Source organism: Channa argus, chromosome 14 (genome assembly GCF_033026475.1).
Source record: "Channa argus isolate prfri chromosome 14, Channa argus male v1.0, whole genome shotgun sequence".
NCBI classification, from domain to species: Eukaryota; Metazoa; Chordata; class Actinopteri; order Anabantiformes; family Channidae; genus Channa; species Channa argus.
Window position 1 is genome coordinate 25,945,011 of NC_090210.1, and position 21,577 is coordinate 25,966,587.

The window sequence follows — 21,577 nt, forward strand, 5'->3', positions numbered from 1 at the left end:
GAAGGTTTTGAAATAAATCGGATGTTCATGTGTCAATTATCTCATCTGTGAAGTGAAAACACGAAAAAGTGAGAAAGAGAAACCTCTGAAATATGAGACGTGTCCATCAGTTGTTAAAGTGTATCACAAAGACAGACAGAGCTGCTGCTCATTTAGAAGCTTTGATTCAAAGCGAGTAGGGCTGGACTGTCCCTCTGACTGTTTCACATATGTCACCAGTGCTCTGCCATTTCTGTTTGATTAACCATCTTTTTTCTGCTCTAGCTTCTGTCCACAGTATTAGATTATTTTTATATTTCCCTCATTTAAAGCATCAGAAACCAGCGAGTCCACAAGGGCGCCTTCAAAAAACTGCAACCAGGAGATTTTTGCTCATTTTATATGAAACTTCTTTCTCTTCACATTTAACTTCATATTTAATCTGATCAGCTGATTATGTGCAAAGTAACTGAAGCTGTTATAAATGTACTGGAGCAGAAATATGAAGTAGTTTAAAAGCACCATGGGTTTAAACTTAAGTCAATGCAGTTATTTTGCCCCTAAAGAGAAAACTCAGAACTGTTTTCAGAGCTGCAGCTCACCTCAGTTCCTACAGACAGTCATTGATCAAACACAAGGTCAGTGGTTTGAATCCCGATCAGGGTGCAGGGTTAGTTGAGCACCTTGCATTGTGAATGAGAAGCAACTTTGTAAAGGGCTTTGAATTAAAGCTCCATCAGAGCCAACGAGTGTTTTTTAGTATTTTACTAAAGGTCCAGACATGAGCCAGAACATGTTTAACACCAACACGTGGAGCTAAACTGTCAAACTCAACCTGTCAGAAAAACCTGCAAGAACCGGAAAAATCCGGTCAAATAAACACGATCTTTATTATGACTTACAATTTTCCTCCAAGTCTTCAACTAATTATAAATCTTTTTTTAGGATCTGTGTCGGAAGTGTGAGCAAGCAATAAACCATTTGTTAAAGTGTGAACTCACTGACGTAAAGGGGCATCACCCCCGCCACCATCAGCACATTTGACCGGTGAGAGTACCTTTGTCTTCAGAGCAGCACAGGAAGTTCGCACACACATCCTGTAGCTTTTACCTTGAATAGTAAAAAATTCAAAGATTCCAAAAACTGAAAACCCTCACTTTTAAAAGTTTTCACACCTGCGGACACAGATTAGAAATAAAAAGACCTGTTGATATGATGCCCCACACTTTACATTGCACATCAGGACAAAAACTGTCCAAATCCAGGAGAGACTAAACCAAAAGGATTCAGAGATTCAGAGCTGCAGCTTCTACCAGAATTGAAATACAGATTTGAATTCTCCCATATATGAAAGACTTCAGTCTGATTTTTAATGACTGTTTTCCCTTTGTCTTTAGAGGTCATGGAGTGTAGGTCTCCAAAGGCTCTGAGTGTCACAGTAATGAGCTCACTGAACACACTGCAATCTGCAGAGATGAACCTATGTGGGGCTTATGTGAAATGTCACAATTACAGGAAAATTAAAGGTGGAACATGTCCTTTCTGAAGAATCTGTGGTGTGTGGATCAGGTTTTTTTGTGGTGGGGGAAGGGTGTGGGGAGGGGGGGGCATTTCTTTGAAGCTGCAGGAGTTATTTTATAACCTGACATCCTGTGAAGCCACAAGTAGCAACACCAGAACCAACACACACACACACACAAACACAAACACACACACACACACACACACACACACTGAGTATGAGTCAAACAAAAACTCAAACATTACACACAATGTGTGAGTGACTAGTTTTAGGCCTGAAATAAACTGGTATCAGTGTGACAAAGATTTCTAGCAAAGGGCCTGTCAATGCATGAGCCATTCTTGTTTTGATGGAACCTGGTGTGTCTGAGTGACAAAGTTTTCTTGGGACAGATGTCAGAGTTATTGTTCCAGACTTGATCCTGACATCTGGATCCTGACAAACACATTAAAACTATTGTTTTGTCGGACCAGACTGGATTCTGGCCCGACAAAACAATAGAACACAGGTCATAGAAAAATCAACGGCCATTCTGGGAATACTATTAAATTATAAGTATAGATTGGTATTATCATTATTGAGGCCTGTCATTCCAAGCTCTTAAATATTCACTCAGAAAAATGTTACAACTAAGAGTTTATTTTATTATCTACATGTGTTAAATAGCAAATCGGTGTAATTGGTGTCATTTACAGTAACATTGTGCCATGTTAGGTTTTACTAAACGAGTAACATGTAAATATGTTGCATGATATGTAGGCGAAATATACAGAGGTTTGGTGGTGGTGAAGCCTGAGAGAGAACTTTTCAACTAAAGGACTCTGGCTTCTTGATAAATGCGTTTAACATTAGGTAAAAAACACCACAATAAACAATTAAAACAGAGACAAGTGTTTAAAATCCCGTCAGAAATTACGTCAACAGGACTGAAACGTAATGACGTCAATGGGACAACCGTCCTATCAGACAGAGCGTGATCCGAGCGCTCGAGCCTTGACTCGTCTTTCAACGGTCGCCAGTAAATTCGACGAAATCTGCGGTTTAACGCAGCTACACGGCAGAGACGCCAACGTTGAATGACGAGGACAGAGTCGTTTATTGCTCCCCGTTTGATCCGCGGTTGACTCACTTCAAAACTATGTAATCGTCTCTGATGTAAGTTACTCGCTGCTAGTTTCTGCTAATGCTAGCTCACGTTAGCTTGACCGTCACTATGAGGTACACAACTGACCGTTTGTCGTTTTAACACGTGAGAGGTCACATTCCACAGGTCGGTTCAGTTTCTATTACGGAGAGAGAGCAACCTGTTTTCTGAATTATTATACGTGAATTTATGTTGAAATGTAATGTCTGCAGCGAAGAATACAAACTAACGGTGCATCACATTTACATTTAGTCATTTAGACGCTTTTATCCAGAGTGACTTACAAGTGAGGAACAATCTAAAATATCAAAGTCCTGTCAGAAAAGTGTTTGTTTCATGGGATGTAAGAGCAGTGATTTTAGAAATGCTTCATTAACAACTTTATTCACGGTTTAAGTAAAATTAGTAATACTACTGTATTAAAAACTACAAATAGAAGCCACATATACATAATCTCACTTATAACAGTAGCTGTACTGCAGTATAACATGACCTAAGTGCACAGGCAGGAACTGCAAATGGTCTATAACTGTAGGTTAGTGGTAGAAAGTAAGTGATTACCAGAGTTCAAAAATTGTACCCAAGTAAAGTTATGAGGTACTTTAGTACCTGTTATCTTACGTACCTCTTACATACTTTTACTGCGAGACATTTCCTTACATTTTACTCCATTCAAGAATCTGTAATGAGACACCATTGAGGATTTAGATGCCAAAGGAAACTTTTGATTCAGTCATTACTTTAAGTAAGTACCAAAACAGCAGCAAGTTTACCTTTAGCTGTTTGGAAAAAGTCATAATGTTCACAATTCTGTCAGGAATGTCACTTTTCCATTATTTTTATCATGATTTGGGGGAAAACATGGCCAGAACTGTTGTTCCAGAACTGTGATGTTATGGAAAACTCATATGAATAAAACGTTTCGTTTTTTTCTGTTAATTACGTAATCTCTCTGGATTTACATTTACATTTACATTTATTCATTTAGCAGACGCTTTTATCCAAAGCGACTTACAAGTGAGGTACAAGGCAGCAAAAATCTAAGTCAAGGAGAAAACATCAAAGCAAAGTCCAATCAGAAAAGTGTTCACAGTTCACGAGATACAAGTGCAAGAGAGCAGAAAGTTTTTTTTTTTTTTTATATTATATTAAAGATTTAAGTGCATAGGAAGATGCGGAAGAGTTCAGTTTTCAGTAGTTTTTTGAATATTGGGAGAGAATCAGCTGAGCGTGCAGCGTTTGGTAGTTCGTTCCACCATCGTGGGATCATTGCGCTGAACAGTTTTGCTTGGTGTCTTCTATGCGGTGCTGGGACCACCAGACGTCGTTCGTTGGCAGACCGCAGCGGGCGAGAAGGATTGTAGACTTGAAGATCTAGTTCCAGGTTGTGTTAAATGATGTATTAATGAAATTACTCTTAAATACAGCAGGGAAGTACTGAAACACACATGATATGATTAGAAATCGCTCATTCAATACTGCATAATAATAAACAGGATGTACAATACTGCAGAGAGGTCTGAAAACTCAGCAGATTCTTACTGTTTTATTAAATGCATAAAGTTTTTAACATGAGTGGTTAAAATTTAAAGCGTGAATAAATAAAGTGTTTTCTGCTTGTTTGGTTGATGAATTATGATTAAATGAACTGACTGAACTGAACACAGCTTTCTCTGGACCTTACAGCTGCTGCAGCCTGAGGTGAACGTATGCAGAATGACTGTTATTTTAAAGTTGATTCTTACTGTGAGTGTGTTTCTTCCAGGGGCAGTTCAGTGTGACAGCTCCACAAGAGCAGCGGACATGAGCAGCAGAAGCCGAATGTCCTGGTGAGAGTTAATGTACCCACAGCACAACTGTCAAATCCATCACAGGGGGTTTGCAGTCAGGATTAGAACATTTAAAATCTTTGTTAACCAGGTCAGACAGAGATCAGTAAATAGACACATGACAACCACTTTCCACATTGGGCCTTTTTGTGATGGTGTTCATGGTTCATGTTTGCATCATTTTTGTCACAAATAGGAACTTAATTCTCACTATTAGCAAGATTATCTGGTTCCATTAATATTGATTCAGGTAAGGTTACTTAAACTTAATTAAACATTTTCAGAATTAGTTCCACATTTACCAGTAGAGCAACACTGTTGTTACCTTTATAATAAACTAGTGTAATGTTCACATTTGAGACTACACTGTCAACATGTTTCCTGGATATAAAACTCTGAGCTAAAAATGTATTATGTCTAAGAAAACTCACACAAAATGACAAATCTTATCTTTTTAGGCTTATATTCAAAACAGTTTAGCCAAAATATTTTAAAGTCTATTTCAAGAATAAATGGTGCCTCACAGCTGCACATAGAAGCCTAATAAGCAGTCTGTTGATGAATTCATCAACTCAAACTGCATTAAACCACTCAGGCTGTATACATAAACTCTCATTTGTATATAAACTACCCATATGTACAGATTATGAAGTACAATATATTGTTGGAAAGTACTCCATTATAAATGTATACATAACATTGTTTTTGTATTAGGTAGCAGGACCATATTGTCAATGTACACATACAAAGAAAGCACAGGTAGAAGTTCCATATATTACAGTGCAATGTTTATTCCAGAATGTACTCTCTCTATTACTAACTGAATTTAATTAGTTTTTGTGATAAATGTGTAGGCATTGTATATTGCACTTGTCTATTGTTGGTTTTGTATACTGAATATACTGTATGTCTACTTTACTCTTCTTAACGTGCTTGCTTATAGAATGAGACAGAATCAGCCACTACAACTGGACTCAAATTCCCTTTATATTTTGACATAATTTATTAAAGATGTTGATTGTGGTTATGGTTGAGCTCTAATTGACTGCATTTCTGTTTTCATTTTCAGTACAAACAACTCCTATCTGGGACGATTCTCCAGAGCTACTCTACACAAATCAGAATGGACAAAACGCGAGGTAACTGTCATTGTGTTAGCATTCAGGGCTACGCCTGAAACAACGCGGACATCCTGTGTCTTTTACAGTAAAAGTCAAATTACAGAATGGACAGAGATTAGGCTGAGCTGCTTGAAATTTTATCTCACCACTCAGTAATATTTTGTTTAAGCTCACATTTTTGTGGAGGTATAACAACAAAATATAATAAAAATATGACACATATGATCTTTTAACCAGGTTTTTTATCATTTGTAGTTTGTGATTCACAATAAATTCATCTCTTTTCTGTTTTTTATCAGCAGGTATTTGGTATTTTCAGTGTCTAATTTAAAAACCAATGTATTGGTGTATATACCATAATTACTGGAAATGAAAATCCTGTATAACTAGGATATTTACAGTTAGAAATACTACATCAGTGCAGGTTCTTTACTGCTTAGATCATTCAGCTTAACATGGAATGAAACTTATCTGTTGATACATGTAAATGTTGACACGGACCTATGCAGAGATTGGAATTATCGGTAAATGTAGGCTCGCAGAGGCCCTGATATGGACATCTCCCAAAGCTCAACAACATGTTGTGCGGAGATGTTCGTCAAACAAGCTGATTGGATTGTGTGAGGAGGAGTGTTAGAAAGGGTCCAGGAATGAGACGAGTAAAGAATAAGAACAGAAAAATAGAGCAAGAAACAGAACATACCTGTCTAGAGGTTCACACTGATTTTGTATCACGCTTTATTCAGTCTGGAGGTCCGGCTAGAGAAAGCATCATCCTGTTTAAGTTGCATTATAATTCATAGTGCATCCAGAAAGTATGCCCAGCATTTGACTCTTTCCATATTTTATGTTACAGCCTTATTTCAAAAAGGATCAAATTCAAAAATTTACAAATACCCCAAAATGACACATGAAAGACGTTTCTTTAAAATCTTTGCAAATCTATTAAAAATAAATAAATAAATGATTTTTTTTTTTTTACATGTACATAAGTATTCATAAAATGATAAAGCATACATAACAAAATGTGGAAAAAGTTAAGCAGTGGGAATACTTTCTGGATGCACTGTAGTTTTACATTACAATTAATCTATATATATTGAAGTACCATTATTGTATCAACATCTGCACTGTGTAAAGTCAAAAAAATTAATGTAAAACCAAAGTAAATATAACAGGTAATGCGTTTTAAGATTTCAAGTAAAAATGTTGTGGGTCATTTTTTTCAAATGTTATTTTGTGCTTTGTTCGTAGTAGTGTTCCACTTTTAACCACTGCCACAGTCTCAGAGCAGATAAAAATGTGTTTCTGAGTTATCCATGGGCAAGTTTGCCTCAGTCCATTCTGGATTAAAAGATGAAATTTCTTTGTCAACTTTCCTCCATTTAGAACATGCCATGACACACTGATTTACAATTTTGCCACTTTTTTTTCACGTGTCGTCTCACTTCTCACTTTATATTTTTCTCTCAGTGCCACTGCAGCTGTTTTCACTCAGAATGCAGGTTTTCCAATAAAAACTCAATGATATGTGGGTTCCCACCTATTAGTGGCAGCTGCTTGATTGTATTAATTTTGTGTTCACTGTGTTTTGAGTTGTGATCCAAAGAGAGTACGTCAACTCTAAAAGGCTGTACTTTTAATAGAACACAACACGGTCCCACTTGAGTTTTTGAAATGTGTATTTTGACTTATGAGTTTCCAAAAAGGAAAACTTTAAAAAAGGAATATAGGAAAAAGCTGGGTTTGATGGCATGCTTCACATGGGACACACATTTGGTTAATGAACGTTTTACAATTTATTATTTGCTCTTTGAAGTGACCACTCCTGTTATGGCTCAAAATATTCACAGCTTTAGAGCTGCACCTAACAGTTATTTTTTCGTCAATTGACCTATCAATTATTTTCCCATTAAGCTCTTTTTTATTTTTGAATTAATATAATAATCTTTAATTTACCAAGAAAATCCTCATTGAGATTAAAAATCTCTTCTTTAAGAGTATCATATCATAACGCTGTAAACGGTCAGACAGGTAAAACATCTACAGTCAGATGACTCTTCTTCCAAGACAGTTACCAATGTCTTAAACATGTCCAATGAAAGCAATTTGTTAAGTTTCAGCTTTGTTTCATGAAGAAGGTACAACAAAACTGAAAACCTAGTTTGCCCTGTTCGGTTTTAACTCTTGGGAGGGACAACAAAAAAGGCACTGAGACCTGAGACTCTGAACTCCCAAACTCTTCTGTTTGACGTAGTCTGAAAGATACGTAGACCTAAAATGGCCTAATACTAAAAAATATGCCAGTGCTTCAATCTTCACAGAGACAGGGAGCACCAACCAACTCATTAATATTAAAAACATTTTTTTGAATAAAGATTTCAATTCATCAATCATTTATATCTCAATATAATAATTCAAAGAATGCACTGCGGGGCATATTCATCCCCCCAAAAATAGGCCAGTCTTAACTGGTGATCTGTGTTTCACAGACTAATATGACGTCTCTCCACAATGTAATTCAAGTTAAAGGAATGTGGTGCAATCTACATTTTCACAGTAAACAGTCAGTTTACTTTAGTTTAAATACAATAACAACAAAAATATCAGTTTGACTTTTAAAAAAAATGTATTCAGCAGATTCTTGGATAACATCATAGTCACAGTTATATCTTAAACTTCTATTTGGCTCTGTTTTAGGGTGCAGCAGTTAAATGCTGACATGGTTCTAACCCACTTCCAACTTTCTGTACCTACGTCTGCAGAGCTGGAAGGTGACGAATCAACAGCATAAAAAATAGTTACATCAGTTAGACTAGAAACTGATTGACTGAATGTTTGGACTGCATGTTATGAAATTTTTAATCCTCCGCAGCGAGAACTGGCTACATAACACAATCTCCTGTCTTCACTACAGTTCAACAATAGCACAAAAACAACACAAACTGAATTAGGTGGATGGAAACTAACATGTTTGTAGCAGTTAGCGATTGGCCAACAAGCTTGTTTACGAGAATGCCTGTCTACATTTATTGAATGTTTGGATCATTTACTCTTGTGGATCGTTAATTTGCAGAGCATTTTTACACCAATACCCATACGAACTCTGATGTTGTCCAGTTAAGGAGTAACTTTGACTTTACCTGAGTTTTATAAATTTATTTTCTTATTCACTAATGTCAGTGGTGTCTTGAAGAATTTATATCTGGGGATTTCAGAACACAAAGATTTAAATTTTCATGCTCTAGTTAACCTTTAACAACTAAATCCACGCACTATTACGTAATTTCTTTAATGTCCCCAAATTGTCCCAGCTACCAAATCTTTCTGTACTGTTGATTTCTAATTTCTGCATGACTGCAGAAAACAATTTGTCATTATGTGTTACTTCTAAAAATGAAGGTCAGTAAACCACACCTCAGCAGAGCATTCTGTCAAGGAACCATCTCTGTACGGGTCAGGAAAAAATTAATCAGGTCCATTTAATTATTGAAATCCATGTTTATCTTTACAGATGCTGAGTGCTGTAAATTTTTTACACCAAGAACAACTGTATTTCATTTCCATTTCCAGATTGTTTCTTCATTTTTAGCAAATGGAGGTTTGTGAAATGCGTCACCGTCCCCTTGTGGACATGTACATCTACTGTCTAAGAAGTACATGTGCAAACATGTCAGAACGTAGGTCAAGTGTAGGTGTCAACACTCGTGTATTGACAGAGAAGTTTAATTCTGGGTTTAGAGCAATGATTGTGATGATGATGCTGACCCTCCTCCTTAGGATGAGAAGCTGCACAGACTGGTTAAAGAGTATGGATCCAAAAGTTGGTCTTCAGTTTCTTTTAATTTCAAAGTGAGTGGTTTTATTTCTCATGTCAGTCTCTAAATCCTGATTTACTTAAACACATGGCTAATAAAATATAATACAGACTGTTATTGAATGAGATAAATCAGTCTAGAGAGGAAGCCTTGTTGTTGTATGAATACAACACTAAAGGTGAATCCAGACACAGGAAGTCTGGATTAAAATCTGAAAAATGACAAGGCCACAGGGAATGTTGTAGCGTTTTCCTATTTTATGTTGAAAAGCTGTAATGTCCAATGTCTTTACTTAGGGTCCAAGGTCAGATGTGGACAGCGGAGGTGGCAGCAGATAAAGAGCCCTGAACTGGTCAAAGGTCCCTGGACTCAGGAGGAGGATGAAAGGGTAAAGACTAAGACTGGGGGCATTCACACAATTTGGGGAGCATGTGTAGGCCTAGTATTTGTATCCCACACTTGAGGAATTTTCAGGCATCTGTTGTTGATCAAGACAAAGCTGAGGTTTCAATTTAAGTGTGATGACAAAGTCGCAATAGTTATTTGTTACACTTCTTGTTTGTTCTACTCTGCTTGTTACTCTTCTGTCAACTGAAAAATATCAGTAGACTCATACCTGAGTTAAAGCAGCGACCCCTCATTTACCTGGGACTGCAGGACCAATAAATGTGGATTCTTATTATTGTTCAGTCACAGTTCTAATGTCACTTCGTGTGCAGGTGATTGAGCTGGTCCAGAAGTACGGTGTTAAGCGCTGGTCGCTCATTGCCAAACACCTTCTTAGTCGTAACGGGAAGCAGTGCCGCGAGCGCTGGCACAATCACCTAAACCCAGAGGTGAAGAAGAGCAACTGGACGGTGGAGGAAGACCACATCATTTGTCAGGCTCACAGTCTGTTGGGAAATCGCTGGGCTGACATCTCCAAACTGCTGCCCGGAAGGTATGTAGAGCTTTGTAGGTGGCAGGCGAGAACATAGACCACCTGCTGCAGTCACTCAGGGGTCTAATGTCGTAATGTAGTTGACCATTTTTTCACAAGAAAAGACTAAGTAAAAAAAAAACATTTTAAGATTAGCATGATACAGTTGTATTTAACATTTTTCTTACTAATAGGACTGATAACTCCATCAAAAACCACTGGAACTCCACTCTGAAGAGGAAGGTAGAAAAAGAAGGGTATCGGCAGGTCCTACATGTCCACAACTCCTTCATCACCTCTTGCACCTCCAACTGCAGCTTCCAGAGCCCAGCAAACATTCCCACAAAGGTCAACATCCACCCTTCATTCACCTATAACAAAGATAATATGTACAGTATAATGGTGCTAGTAATGGTGCTGTGTCCTCCAACAGGCTGACAGTCTGTCCACTGTGAAGGACGAGTCCAGCTGTGCCTCCAGTGAACACAGTATGTGCCGACATGATCATAGCCATGCTCAGCTGTGCTCAGGTTATGACTCCTCACAAAGCATGTGTGAGCTGATGGCACCGGCAGAGCCAATGGAGGTAAAGCAGCTGAGGTTTTATTTTTGGAATCTCCTTGATCTTACTGTGTTTTTTCTCCCCTAATAATATGCAGATGTCCAAAAGAGGCTGTTTTTTATTTAACTATTAACCTTTGAAGAATACATTTAAATTTTTTTTTACATGAGTTAATCTTACCTTACTTCATCAGAACACACAGACCTGGGGTTGCCACTTGGAGAAAGTGACATCATCACTCTCCAACTGCCTGTACAGAGAGGACACCAGCACGTCCACTATTGACCTAAGCAGAAGCTACGTAAGACATTTTAAATTTTTGGGGGGATAAGTGATTTGTAGTCCTATGTAAAAATACAAGTTACAATATCAATAACAAAAGTCAAATTCAGTTTCAGCATGATATAAAGAAAATCACAAGTTGGCTGACGTTGATGGCCGTGAAGTCAGTGACCATAACAAAAGTCTGATAAATGAGCAAAGTATTTAAATTAACAGGTCCCTTAAGTACATGGCTTGATCGCAAAAGTTGAGCTTCTGCATACAGACACAAACCAGGACGTCTCACCTCAGTCAGACTCCGTCCCGCCTCCTGCAGCTGTGTGTGGGAAAGGCAAGACAGGATCATTAACACCACAGCTTTATTTTCAGAGCTCCCTATCTTCCTCATGGCTTTCTGAGAATCTGGGGGCATTCTGATGCAGATTCGTACCTGCGTACTCTAATTTACAGCCACATATGTAAATAGCTTGCATGCTCTAGTCATACACTGCTCCCCGATTACCAGAGAAAGCTGATTTCTCTGAGTACATCGGTAAGTGCATGTAAACGCTGACTGTATTTCACTAACACACCCAACCTCTTCTAACCTGAACCAACATCCTCTGTTTATGTTTGAAGGTTGCAGGTGTGAAGGAACAGCTGATAAAAAGAATGGATGATGACACCTTACAGGAATCCAGCTCTTCCTGGACTAGAACCAGCATGGAGGGAGCTCTAAACTTCTCTCACTCTGAGGTAAAGACCAGAGACCTGATTTACTACATGTTTACATGGGTACAAGCGTACATCAAAAAATAATTTATTTTAACTTATTTTAATATTTAATATATACAGGGCCCCATGCAAATTCCTTTCATATGTCACAGTTAACCCTTACTGGTCTGAGGGTTAGGGTTAAGTTAGGGTTAATCCTAACCCGCACCAGTGCGAGCATCGACTCCTAAGGGTTAAAATGGGAATATGTGAAGTTTGCTGAGCTTCATGATACTGGAGATATAGGGGGTCTATAGCTCACTGCTTCATGTGTTTGTAAGCATCTCTATTGACACATTTCTGAGGAAGTCGCATGTTTAAGTTGTTTGAAAACATCAAAACATATTAGATTTATCTCCCAGCTCCAGCAGATAAATCTTCTTCTTTTACTTTCGGCTGTTCCCTTTCAGGGGTCCTCTTAACTCACACCAACTAAATTCATGTCCTCCCTCACTACGTCCATAAAGCTCCTCTTTGGTCGTCCTCTAGACCTCCTGCCTGGCAGCTCCAACCTCAGCATCCTTCTACCGATATATTCACAGTTTCTCCTCTGAACATGTCCAAACCACCTCAATCTGGCCTCTCTGACTTTATCTCCAAAACATCTAACATGAGCTGTCCCTCTGATGTCCTCATTCCTGATCCTGTCCATCCTCGTCACTCCTAAAAAAACCTCAACATCTTAAGCTCTGCTACCTCCAGCTCTGCCTCCTGTCTTTTCTTCAGTGCCACTGTCTCTAAGCCGAACAACATCTCTGGTCTCACCATCGTCTTGAACATCTTTCCTTTCATTCTTGCTGATACCCTTTTGTCACACAACACACCTGACACTTTTCACCACCCGTTCTAACCTGCTTACATTCATCTCTTCACCTCTTTTCCACACTCTCCGTTGCTCTGAACCGTTGACCCTAAGTACTTAAAGTCCTGCACCTTCTTCACCTCTGCTCCCTGTAACCTCACCGTTCCACCTGGGTCCCTCTCATTGACACACATGTATTCTGTCTTACTGCGGCTAAGCTTCATTCCTCTGTTTTCCAGAGCAGACCTCCACCTCTCTAGTTTTTCCTCCACCTGCTCCCTGCTCTCACTACAAATCTCAATGTCACCTGCAAACATCATAGTCCATGGTCATTCCTGTCTAACCTCATCTGTCAGCCTGTTCATCACCAGAGCAAACAAGAAGGGGCTCAGAGCCGATCCTTGATGCAGACCCAACTCCTCTGTCACACCTACAGCACACCTCACCACGGTCTTACAGCTCTCATACATGTCCTGCACATACTTCTCTGCCACTCCAGACTTCCTCATACATTACCACGGCTCCTTTCTCGGCACCCTCTCATACGCTTTTTCTAAATCTACGAAGACACAATGCAACTCCCTCTGACCTTCTCTCTACTTCTCCATCAGCATCCTCAAAGCAAATACTGCATCTATTGTTCTCTTTCTAGGCATGAAACCATATTGCTGCTCACAAATGTTCACCTCTGCCCTTAGTCGAGATTCCACTACTCTTTCCCACAACTTCATTGTTTGGCTCATCAGCTTTATTCCTCTGTAGTTGCCACAGCTCTGCTCATCTCCCTTGTTCTTAAAAATTGGTACTAGTACACTTCTCCTCCAGTCCTCAGCATCCTCTAACTCTCCAAGATCTTGTTAAACAAACTAGTCAGAAACTCTACTGCCACCTCTCCTAGACACTTCCATACCTCCACAGGTTTGTCATCAGGACCAACTGCCTTTCCACTCTTCATCCTCTTCAACGCCCTCCTCACTTCACTCTTACTAATCTTTGCTACTTCCTGCTCCACACCAATCACCACTTCTACTCTTCGTTCCCTTTCATTTTCCTCATTCATCAACTCTTCAAAGTTCTCCTTCCATCTTCCCATCACACTCCTGGCACCTGTCAATACATTTCCATCCTTATCTTTAATCACACTAACCTGCTGCACATCCTTCCCATCTCTATTTCTTTGTCTGGCCAACCTGTACCAATCCCCTTCTCCCTCTTTAGTGTCCAACCGAACATACAAGTCCTCATATGCTCTTTGTTTGGCCTTTGCCACCTCTACCTTCCCCTTACGCTGTATCTCCCTGTACCACTGTCTACTCTCTTCAGTCCTCTCAGTGTCCCACTTCTTCTTAGCTAACCTCTTTCTCTGTATACACTCCTGAACTTCCTCGTTCCACCACCAAGTCTCCTTGTGAGCTTTCCTCTTTCCAGATGACACACCGAGTACCCTCCTACCTGTCTCCCTGATCAAATTAGCTGTAGTGGTCCAGTCATCTGGAAGCACCTTCAAACCACCCAGAGTCTGTCTCAGCTCCTCCCTGAAAACTACACGACATGCTTCCTTTTTCAACTTCCACCACTTCGTCCTCTGCTCTGCCTTAGTCCTCTTCATCTTCCTCACCACCAGCATCATTTTACACACCACCATCCTGTGTTGTCTGGATACACTCTCCCCTACCAATGCTTTACAGTCACTGATCTCTTTCAGATTACAATGTCTACACAAGATGTAGTCTACCTGAGTGCTTCTAGCACTGCTCTTGTACATCATCCTAAGTTCCTGCCTCTTCTGAAAGAAAGTGTTCACTACAGCCATTTCCATCCACTTTGCAAAATCTACCACCATCTGTCCTTCTGTGTTCCTGTCCTGAACATAAAACCTGCCCATCACAGTCTCATAACCTCTGTTCCCTTCACCTACATGTCTATTGAAATCTGCACCAATCACCACTCTCTCACCTCTGGGGATGCTCTGCATCACTTCATCTAACTCACTCCAGAATTTCTCCTTCTCTTTTAACTCACATCCTACCTGTGGGGCATAACCACTCACAACATTGAACATCACCCCTTCAATTTCCAGCTTCAGACTCATCAACCTGTCTGATACTCTTTTCACCTCAGGAACATTCCTCACAAACTCCTCTTTCAGGATAACTCCTACTATTTCTCCTTCTATCTGACCCATGGTAGAACAACTTGAAACCTGCTCCTAAGCTTCTAGCCTTGCTACCTTTCCACCTGGTCTCCTGGACACACAGTATGTCCACCTTCCTTCTCTGCATCATGTCGATCAACTCTCTAGCCTTCCCTGTCATAGTACCAACATTCAAAGTCCCTACTGTCAGTCCTACATTCTTAGCTTTTCTCTTCTCTCTCTGCCTACGAACACACCTTCCTCCTCTTCTTCTTCGTCTTCGACCAACAGTAGTCCAATTTCCACCGGTACCCTGTAGGTCAACAGCACCGGTGGCGGTCGTTGTTAACCCGGGCCCCGACCGATCCGGTATGGAAGTCTTTGTCACAATTCGCATGTTTGATTTGGCATGTGTTTTACGTTGGATGCCCTTCCTGCCACAACCCTCTGCATCTATCCAGACTTGGGACTGGCACAAGAAGACACTGGCTTGTGCCCCCTTGCGGTTGCATAGCTAGCAAGAAAGAGGTGCAGTCCTTCCAGTTCACCCTGGGAATTTCTCAGTACAGAGACTGCACTTCCAAATTTGAATATGTACTCATTGTTTGTTTCACAAATCAACTTCTAGTGACCTCACTCTGGAAGAAAAACATGTCAGAGACTAGTCCATAGTGTTAACTGTGCGAGCTAATGTTAGCTAACTTTATACTCTGGAAGTATTTCATACTAGAAAAAAAATGAAGAAATTCATGATAAAACGGCAGTGGGAAAAACATGCACCAGCAGCATCAAGTTAACCAGGAGCAACAAATGTTGCTACTCACTGTTGCTACTCTTTTAGAGCACATAAAAAATGTACCTTCACTGTTAACTGACAGTCACTGAAACTAAAAGCTAACATTATATCTTACACAAAGACTTGACTGCTGGTACCATTACTGTAAGTCTGCAGCTTTTCAGTGAAAAGTACATGAGGTCCCACTGTTTACTGTTGCTGAAAACATCCTGTTTTCATTTTTGCTGCTTTGACTGACTTTTTGGGTTGGAGGTGTAAAGCTGCTGATAGACCTAATTGATCCAGAGTCTTGTGTTAGAGCCAGCTTCAGTTGCACACTGTAGCTTTAAGTGGAATTAATTCTGTAAGAAGGATGATTATAAAATCTGGATTATAACCTCCCCACCTGTGTCTCCAGTTTCTCCAATGTTGGTATGCTAATATTCTCCTGTCAAGGCTGTGTAGAAATGTAAATGGATGTATAAAATATTTGACATCTTTCAGCAGCTTGTGCATAAGCAGTGGTTTTAAATGTTGCCCCAGATCCTGGACCCAGTCTGATCCTGATTATCTGAGTGAGGTTTGTGCGTATGTGTGTGTTCAGCTTTTCAGTCTATGCGGTCTAGAGGATCTGAAAGTGCACCATCCGGCTCTCACCTCCACCCCCATGGGTTCCCTCAAACACTCCTCCAGCACCACCCGGGACGACTCCTGTCTGCACTGCTACTACAGCCTCAACACAAAGTAATTTGGGAGGGGTCAGAGGTCACCAACACAGAGACATAACATCATATTTGAGATATTTCACATCGGTATCATCTCCTCTGTCTGTATTTGTGTTAAACTCTTGTTTTACTGACTTTTTTAGGGTGTCAGGAGATAAATAGTTTGTTTCTTACAGTTTTAAATGTGAGTGAAAGTAAAGTTGAAATTCTATAATTAATCCATGAGTTGATCAACAGCAAAAGGTTTAGAAAACGATTCATTATTTCAGTCATTTTGTAAAACAAAACTTAAAAATTCTTGTGAGTTTTCAGCTTCTTATATGATGCTTATTTGTTGTCACTATACACAAAGCAAATACTATTTTCACAATTTAATGACACTTCAAAGACTAAGTGATTAAAGTGAGTTGTTGTGTTCAGGACGCCGACAGAGATCAGAGAAAAGATCACAGTGTTGCAGACGTCGGCTTCTCAAACGCCAACACCTTTAAAGACTGACAGCAGTAGTCAGAACGAGGTCAGGACACACACAGCTGACTTTTATTATTAATAGTATTATTTATCACCAAATCACAAATTTGGTGATAAACCAAACTGGTTTTTAAAGGTCAGACTAAAGTAAAATATATCCCCAATAAAGATCCACAAAGAGATGCTAGAAAGAAGGATTTAGTTCTAAAGTTGGGCCACCGAACCACAGATGACACATCACCATGGATCCCCTAAGTTAAATGATAGAAATGTTTATGCTGACAGGCTATATGAAAAAATATACAGTAGTGTGTACAAGTCTTGGGCCACCATCAGCTTTGCTATTTTAGCAAGGTTGCAATTACAATCCAAATGTTCTGTAAATATATACACAATTAAAAAAAATAAAAATCTGGGGGGAAAAGCAAAAGACAGTATTTAGTCGGACATATGACATCACCTTCAGTTCTTGTCTTGGAAGTTTGTTTTTTGTTTTTTTTTTTCAATAATCTGCTGGTGTATCTTCAACACTTCTCTGCACACTGCTCTTTAGACTTGGGCTGTCTTTTATGTCTTTCTCTGTCCAGGTGATCCCATACTGCCTCTAAGTGTTCAAGTCCATCCCTGTCAGTGTTTCACCAGCTTTTTGTCCCCAAATGTCATTTCACTGAAGCAGCAGATTCTTGCTAAAAAATAAAACTGTTCCCCATCAAACCGTTTCAAAGAGGTCCCCCAGCAGTCTAGGCCTATTTCAGCATTACTATTACTAACTATAAACTTTATCATAGAGGAAGGTTTTAAGCCGAGACTTAAAAGTAGAGAAATAGAGAAGAAAAATCTGTCTTCACCTTTCAGCATTTATGATTCTATCAGTTCACACAATATCACACCACCACTGGCAAAAATTGAGCCCCAAACCAGCATGTTTCCTCAAAGACTGAAAGCACTCATTCTTCCACCTCTCTCCAACTCTTCTTCTCACATATAGTTGACAATTAGCCCAGAATTCTTTTAACTTCATCACTTAATTTCATTCAATTTTATATAAATAGCACCAAATCATAACAGTCGACTTACAGCACTTTACATTGGGCCAAGTCCCAAGAGTATTAGAGAGAAACCTAATCAATCCACGTTGAGCACCACTAGGCAGCAACACTGATAAAAAAGGCTCAGGGTGAGTAGCCATCTGCCTTGACTGTTAAGGGAAAGTGGAGAGAGAAAAGAAAGGAAGAGCCACAGGAAGCAACAAGAAAATATAATCAGGGAGATGATGAGCAACTTCCAGGTGCCATCACCAGATGTTAACTGGAACACACAAGGTCCAGGTCCTTTTTCTTTTTATTATTTTTGGCCCAAGATACTAAAAGATATACCAAGAACATGTTTTTTTAAACTGTGCATTTTCTAGTAGTTTTCTAATACAGACATTTTAGCATTTTTTAAACACTAAATCTAGAGGTGAGCAAAAGACATTTGCACCGTACTGTATATAACATCTTTGTCCCTGAAAAATGTTTAATATTGAGCTTAAAGTTACACAGATGATTATTGTCATGTCACCCATGACTCGACTCTTATTTATGTAGAAAGATCCGTTAACGATGAGCTTACTGTTGAGTCCACACTGATTTTGGTTATTTCTCCATCTTCACATTCAAACTTTTCATGTTTCAATCTGTCTTTTCTTTTTTTAAACAAACAGCCACAGGACAAAAGTTAAAGACAGTAGGAGGCTTGAGGGCTAAAAAAAGAAAAGAAAATTCAAACATGCAAATCTTTAGGGATAATCCCTGAAAATATTAAGTGAGGTTTTAAACTACTTTATAGTCCACAGATATAAAGAGACGCTGTGTACGAGCTTTAGTTTGGTATTTTTACATAAACTCAGCTCCAGAGTATAGACTTTAAAATGAGAAGTGTTGTTTGACATAAGACATGTGTTTGCTTTTGACTCAGGTCTCAGTTTGTTTGGGCAGGATAAAGAATCTGACGTGGAAGGACAACGGTGCTGATCCTGAGAGTCAGCGATCCAACAGCAGCAGCAGCTCTGAGGTCTGACGCTTTTATCACTGTCAGGAAACAGAGAGTCCGACATTTACATTGTGGCTCTCACAATATCGGGATCATTAACCAGAGTAAGCAGGGCCACAAAAGTCCTGTATGTGTCATTTAGAATAAGAACACGGTCCATGACGATAACCCAAGGCTTGATGTATAGACACCTGGGACAACCTGAGGGATAATTCTCTTTGAGCTGAATCTTGATCCAACAAATGAAACGTTAAAATGTTCCATGTTTCTGTGCCTGGCTGCTGGTCCAGGCCAGATTAACATGATTCTAATATTAAACCACAAACTGTTGAAACATTCTTTAAAGTCTGCATGTTCACTAAACATTTCCAAATCTGAGTAAGATGCAGTAAAGTATGGTGGAAAATCTTGCAGAACAGGAGCAGGGACAAGGACTCTAAATGTGAATGTAAGGCTTTGTGTGTCACCTCTTGCCCTCTGACTTCCAGATCCAGGGGGAGAGTCTGCTGAGCTCCACCCTGCAGGTCCACCCTGCAGAGTACAGCTCCTTGACACAGGTCCAGGCACAGTCCAACTCAGTCCAGCAGCAGTTTCAGGATTGCAGTTCCAACGCAGAGATCCAGAGAGAGTCCAGGTCCATGCAAGACTGTGAGGACTTTGGCTGTTTACCATTGGATGGACAGTTGGATGTGTGGTGGTGTCAACAGTCCACTGGTTACCTGCACTCTCCTGAATGTCCTGCCTACACACTGAACCCCTTTGAGGTGAGAACCAGTCATAGACCTGAACCCTGACTTTCAGTGCTCTACTAAGAGTTTAAACCAGAATCCAGGTCTGTAAAAACTGTCAACTAATGAGACAGAACACCCTGACACCAGACTGGAGTCTCTCTGTCTCCACATGATGAGAATAAATAGATTAATGTGACCTCACTCAAGTCTCTTTTGAAATCGTCTGTCAGGTTTGTGTGTGTGTTGACAGCTGAGCAGTGAGTTACAGGAGGTAATGTTTGGGAAGACTGACGATCAGATGAGTCTGACAGAGCAGGCCCGACTCTACGTGGAGCCCTGATCATCAGTCAGCTGCTGGTAAGTCAGACCTTAAGGCTTCACGCTCCACTAGCACAGCAGACAGCATGGTTACACTCAGCCAAGCTGAGTTTGATCACATCCTAAATATCTGGCACGTTTGCTGTCCCTAAATTACAGCCGTCAGTCAGAATAGCACAGGAGGTTGTGTAGGTTTTTCAGCTGTGAGTATTGTGTGCAGAGTTTCTCAGTCACAGGTTGGACAAGGCCCTGAAAACAAATCCCAGGCTGCAGCCAGACTGCGATGTCATCAGATCTCCAGGGGGCCAAGGGTCTGAGAGCACATCCCAAGCTGTGATACCTTCATGTAAACCTGTACATAACCTGATTAAAAACACTGCTCCCATGGAAACCTTCAGTTGAGTTACAATGTAACTGTGAATTCTCTCTTCTATCAACTGTCTGACTTGTTTACTGATGTTTCCCAACATCACAAAGTTCGGCTCAGCCATAATTCAGTGAACGGGTTGAACAGTGGCTGCAGGTTGATTTACTGGAAAGAGCCTGTGATGAGGTCAAATCCAACTGAACGTTTGTACAGAGGAGTTAACATTCACTGATGCTAATTGGCTTCAGTTTGATTAGGTTTACTGAAGACTTTTGCTTCTAAATCCTTCAACTTTCTGATTATTTTCAGGTTTATGTGTAAATATGACAAATGTTCATGTGCTGAAAGTTTACCATTAGAAGTGTCTAGGCAGACACTGTTCACAGATCAGATTATAAATGTGTCACAGATTAACGTGTGAAAGCAGCATTACTGCTGTGATCCAACTTCCATTTAAAGAACAACGTGATCAGTCTTTTATCTGGACTTTAAACAGCTGGACAGAAAACTGTTGATCAAGTGAAGTAACTCAGTAAATGTGTGAATCATGATGTGCTGTGAATGAGCATATCTCCATGTGAATGTGACTATGGTAAAAACTGAAGCTTAAACTTTTACAAATGTATTTCGATTCTGCTTGAAGAACTGTTTTGTCTTTCTGTTTGCAGAGATTCCTGCTTCTCTATCAGCAGACAATAATCAACTGTTATTTTATTATCCTCAAGCTTCATCTGTCAATCATGACTTTTTCATTTTTTTACATTTAGATTTTTACTTTCAGAAGTTTACTGCAGTGTCTGCATCAGTCCATTTTCTGAAACTGGTGTTTTATTAATTTCTTTATTTAGCAGTTAACACAAAACATCTTCACACATTTTAATTTATATTTAATTAGAATTTAATTTTATTATTATCGCTGTGTGTCTATACATTTAAGTTTTTAATTTTGCACTATTTTAATGTAGTGTTTGTTTTGGTTTAAGAATGTCCAATTGACCTTAAATTATTTGAGATTTTAAACATATCTGTGTCTTAGTTGCAGCATTTATGTGTTTATTTATTTATATGTATTTTATTAATTCATTTATTGCAATTTAACAATTAAAACATTTTGACATATTTTATTTTTTACGAGAACATTTTAAAACAAATGTTTGCACTTTAGACCACAATTAAAATGAAGAATTTGTGGACATAAATCTGACATTTTTAATGTTTTAAACCTGAAATGAAATGAAAATATATATGAATAATTTAGAATACATTTATGTAGAATATTTGTTTTTTCATA

At 39.3% G+C, this 21,577-nt stretch overlaps 1 protein-coding gene across 1 annotated transcript; it reads left to right on the plus strand.

The window, feature by feature from the left end:
• The first annotated feature begins 8,991 nt into the window (after positions 1 to 8,991).
• On the plus strand, positions 8,992 to 21,354 carry LOC137098495 (transcriptional activator Myb-like). Its single transcript, XM_067474766.1, has 14 exons — positions 8,992 to 8,997; positions 9,376 to 9,454; positions 9,710 to 9,801; positions 10,133 to 10,353; positions 10,527 to 10,720; positions 10,761 to 10,918; positions 10,992 to 11,007; positions 11,065 to 11,210; positions 11,795 to 11,911; positions 16,245 to 16,384; positions 16,786 to 16,882; positions 18,796 to 18,891; positions 18,974 to 18,992; positions 19,324 to 21,354. Exons 1-14 carry the CDS (start codon positions 8,992 to 8,994, stop codon positions 19,662 to 19,664), a joined length of 1,722 nt encoding a protein of 573 aa, XP_067330867.1. The 3' UTR covers positions 19,665 to 21,354.
• The last annotated feature ends 223 nt before the right edge of the window (positions 21,355 to 21,577 follow it).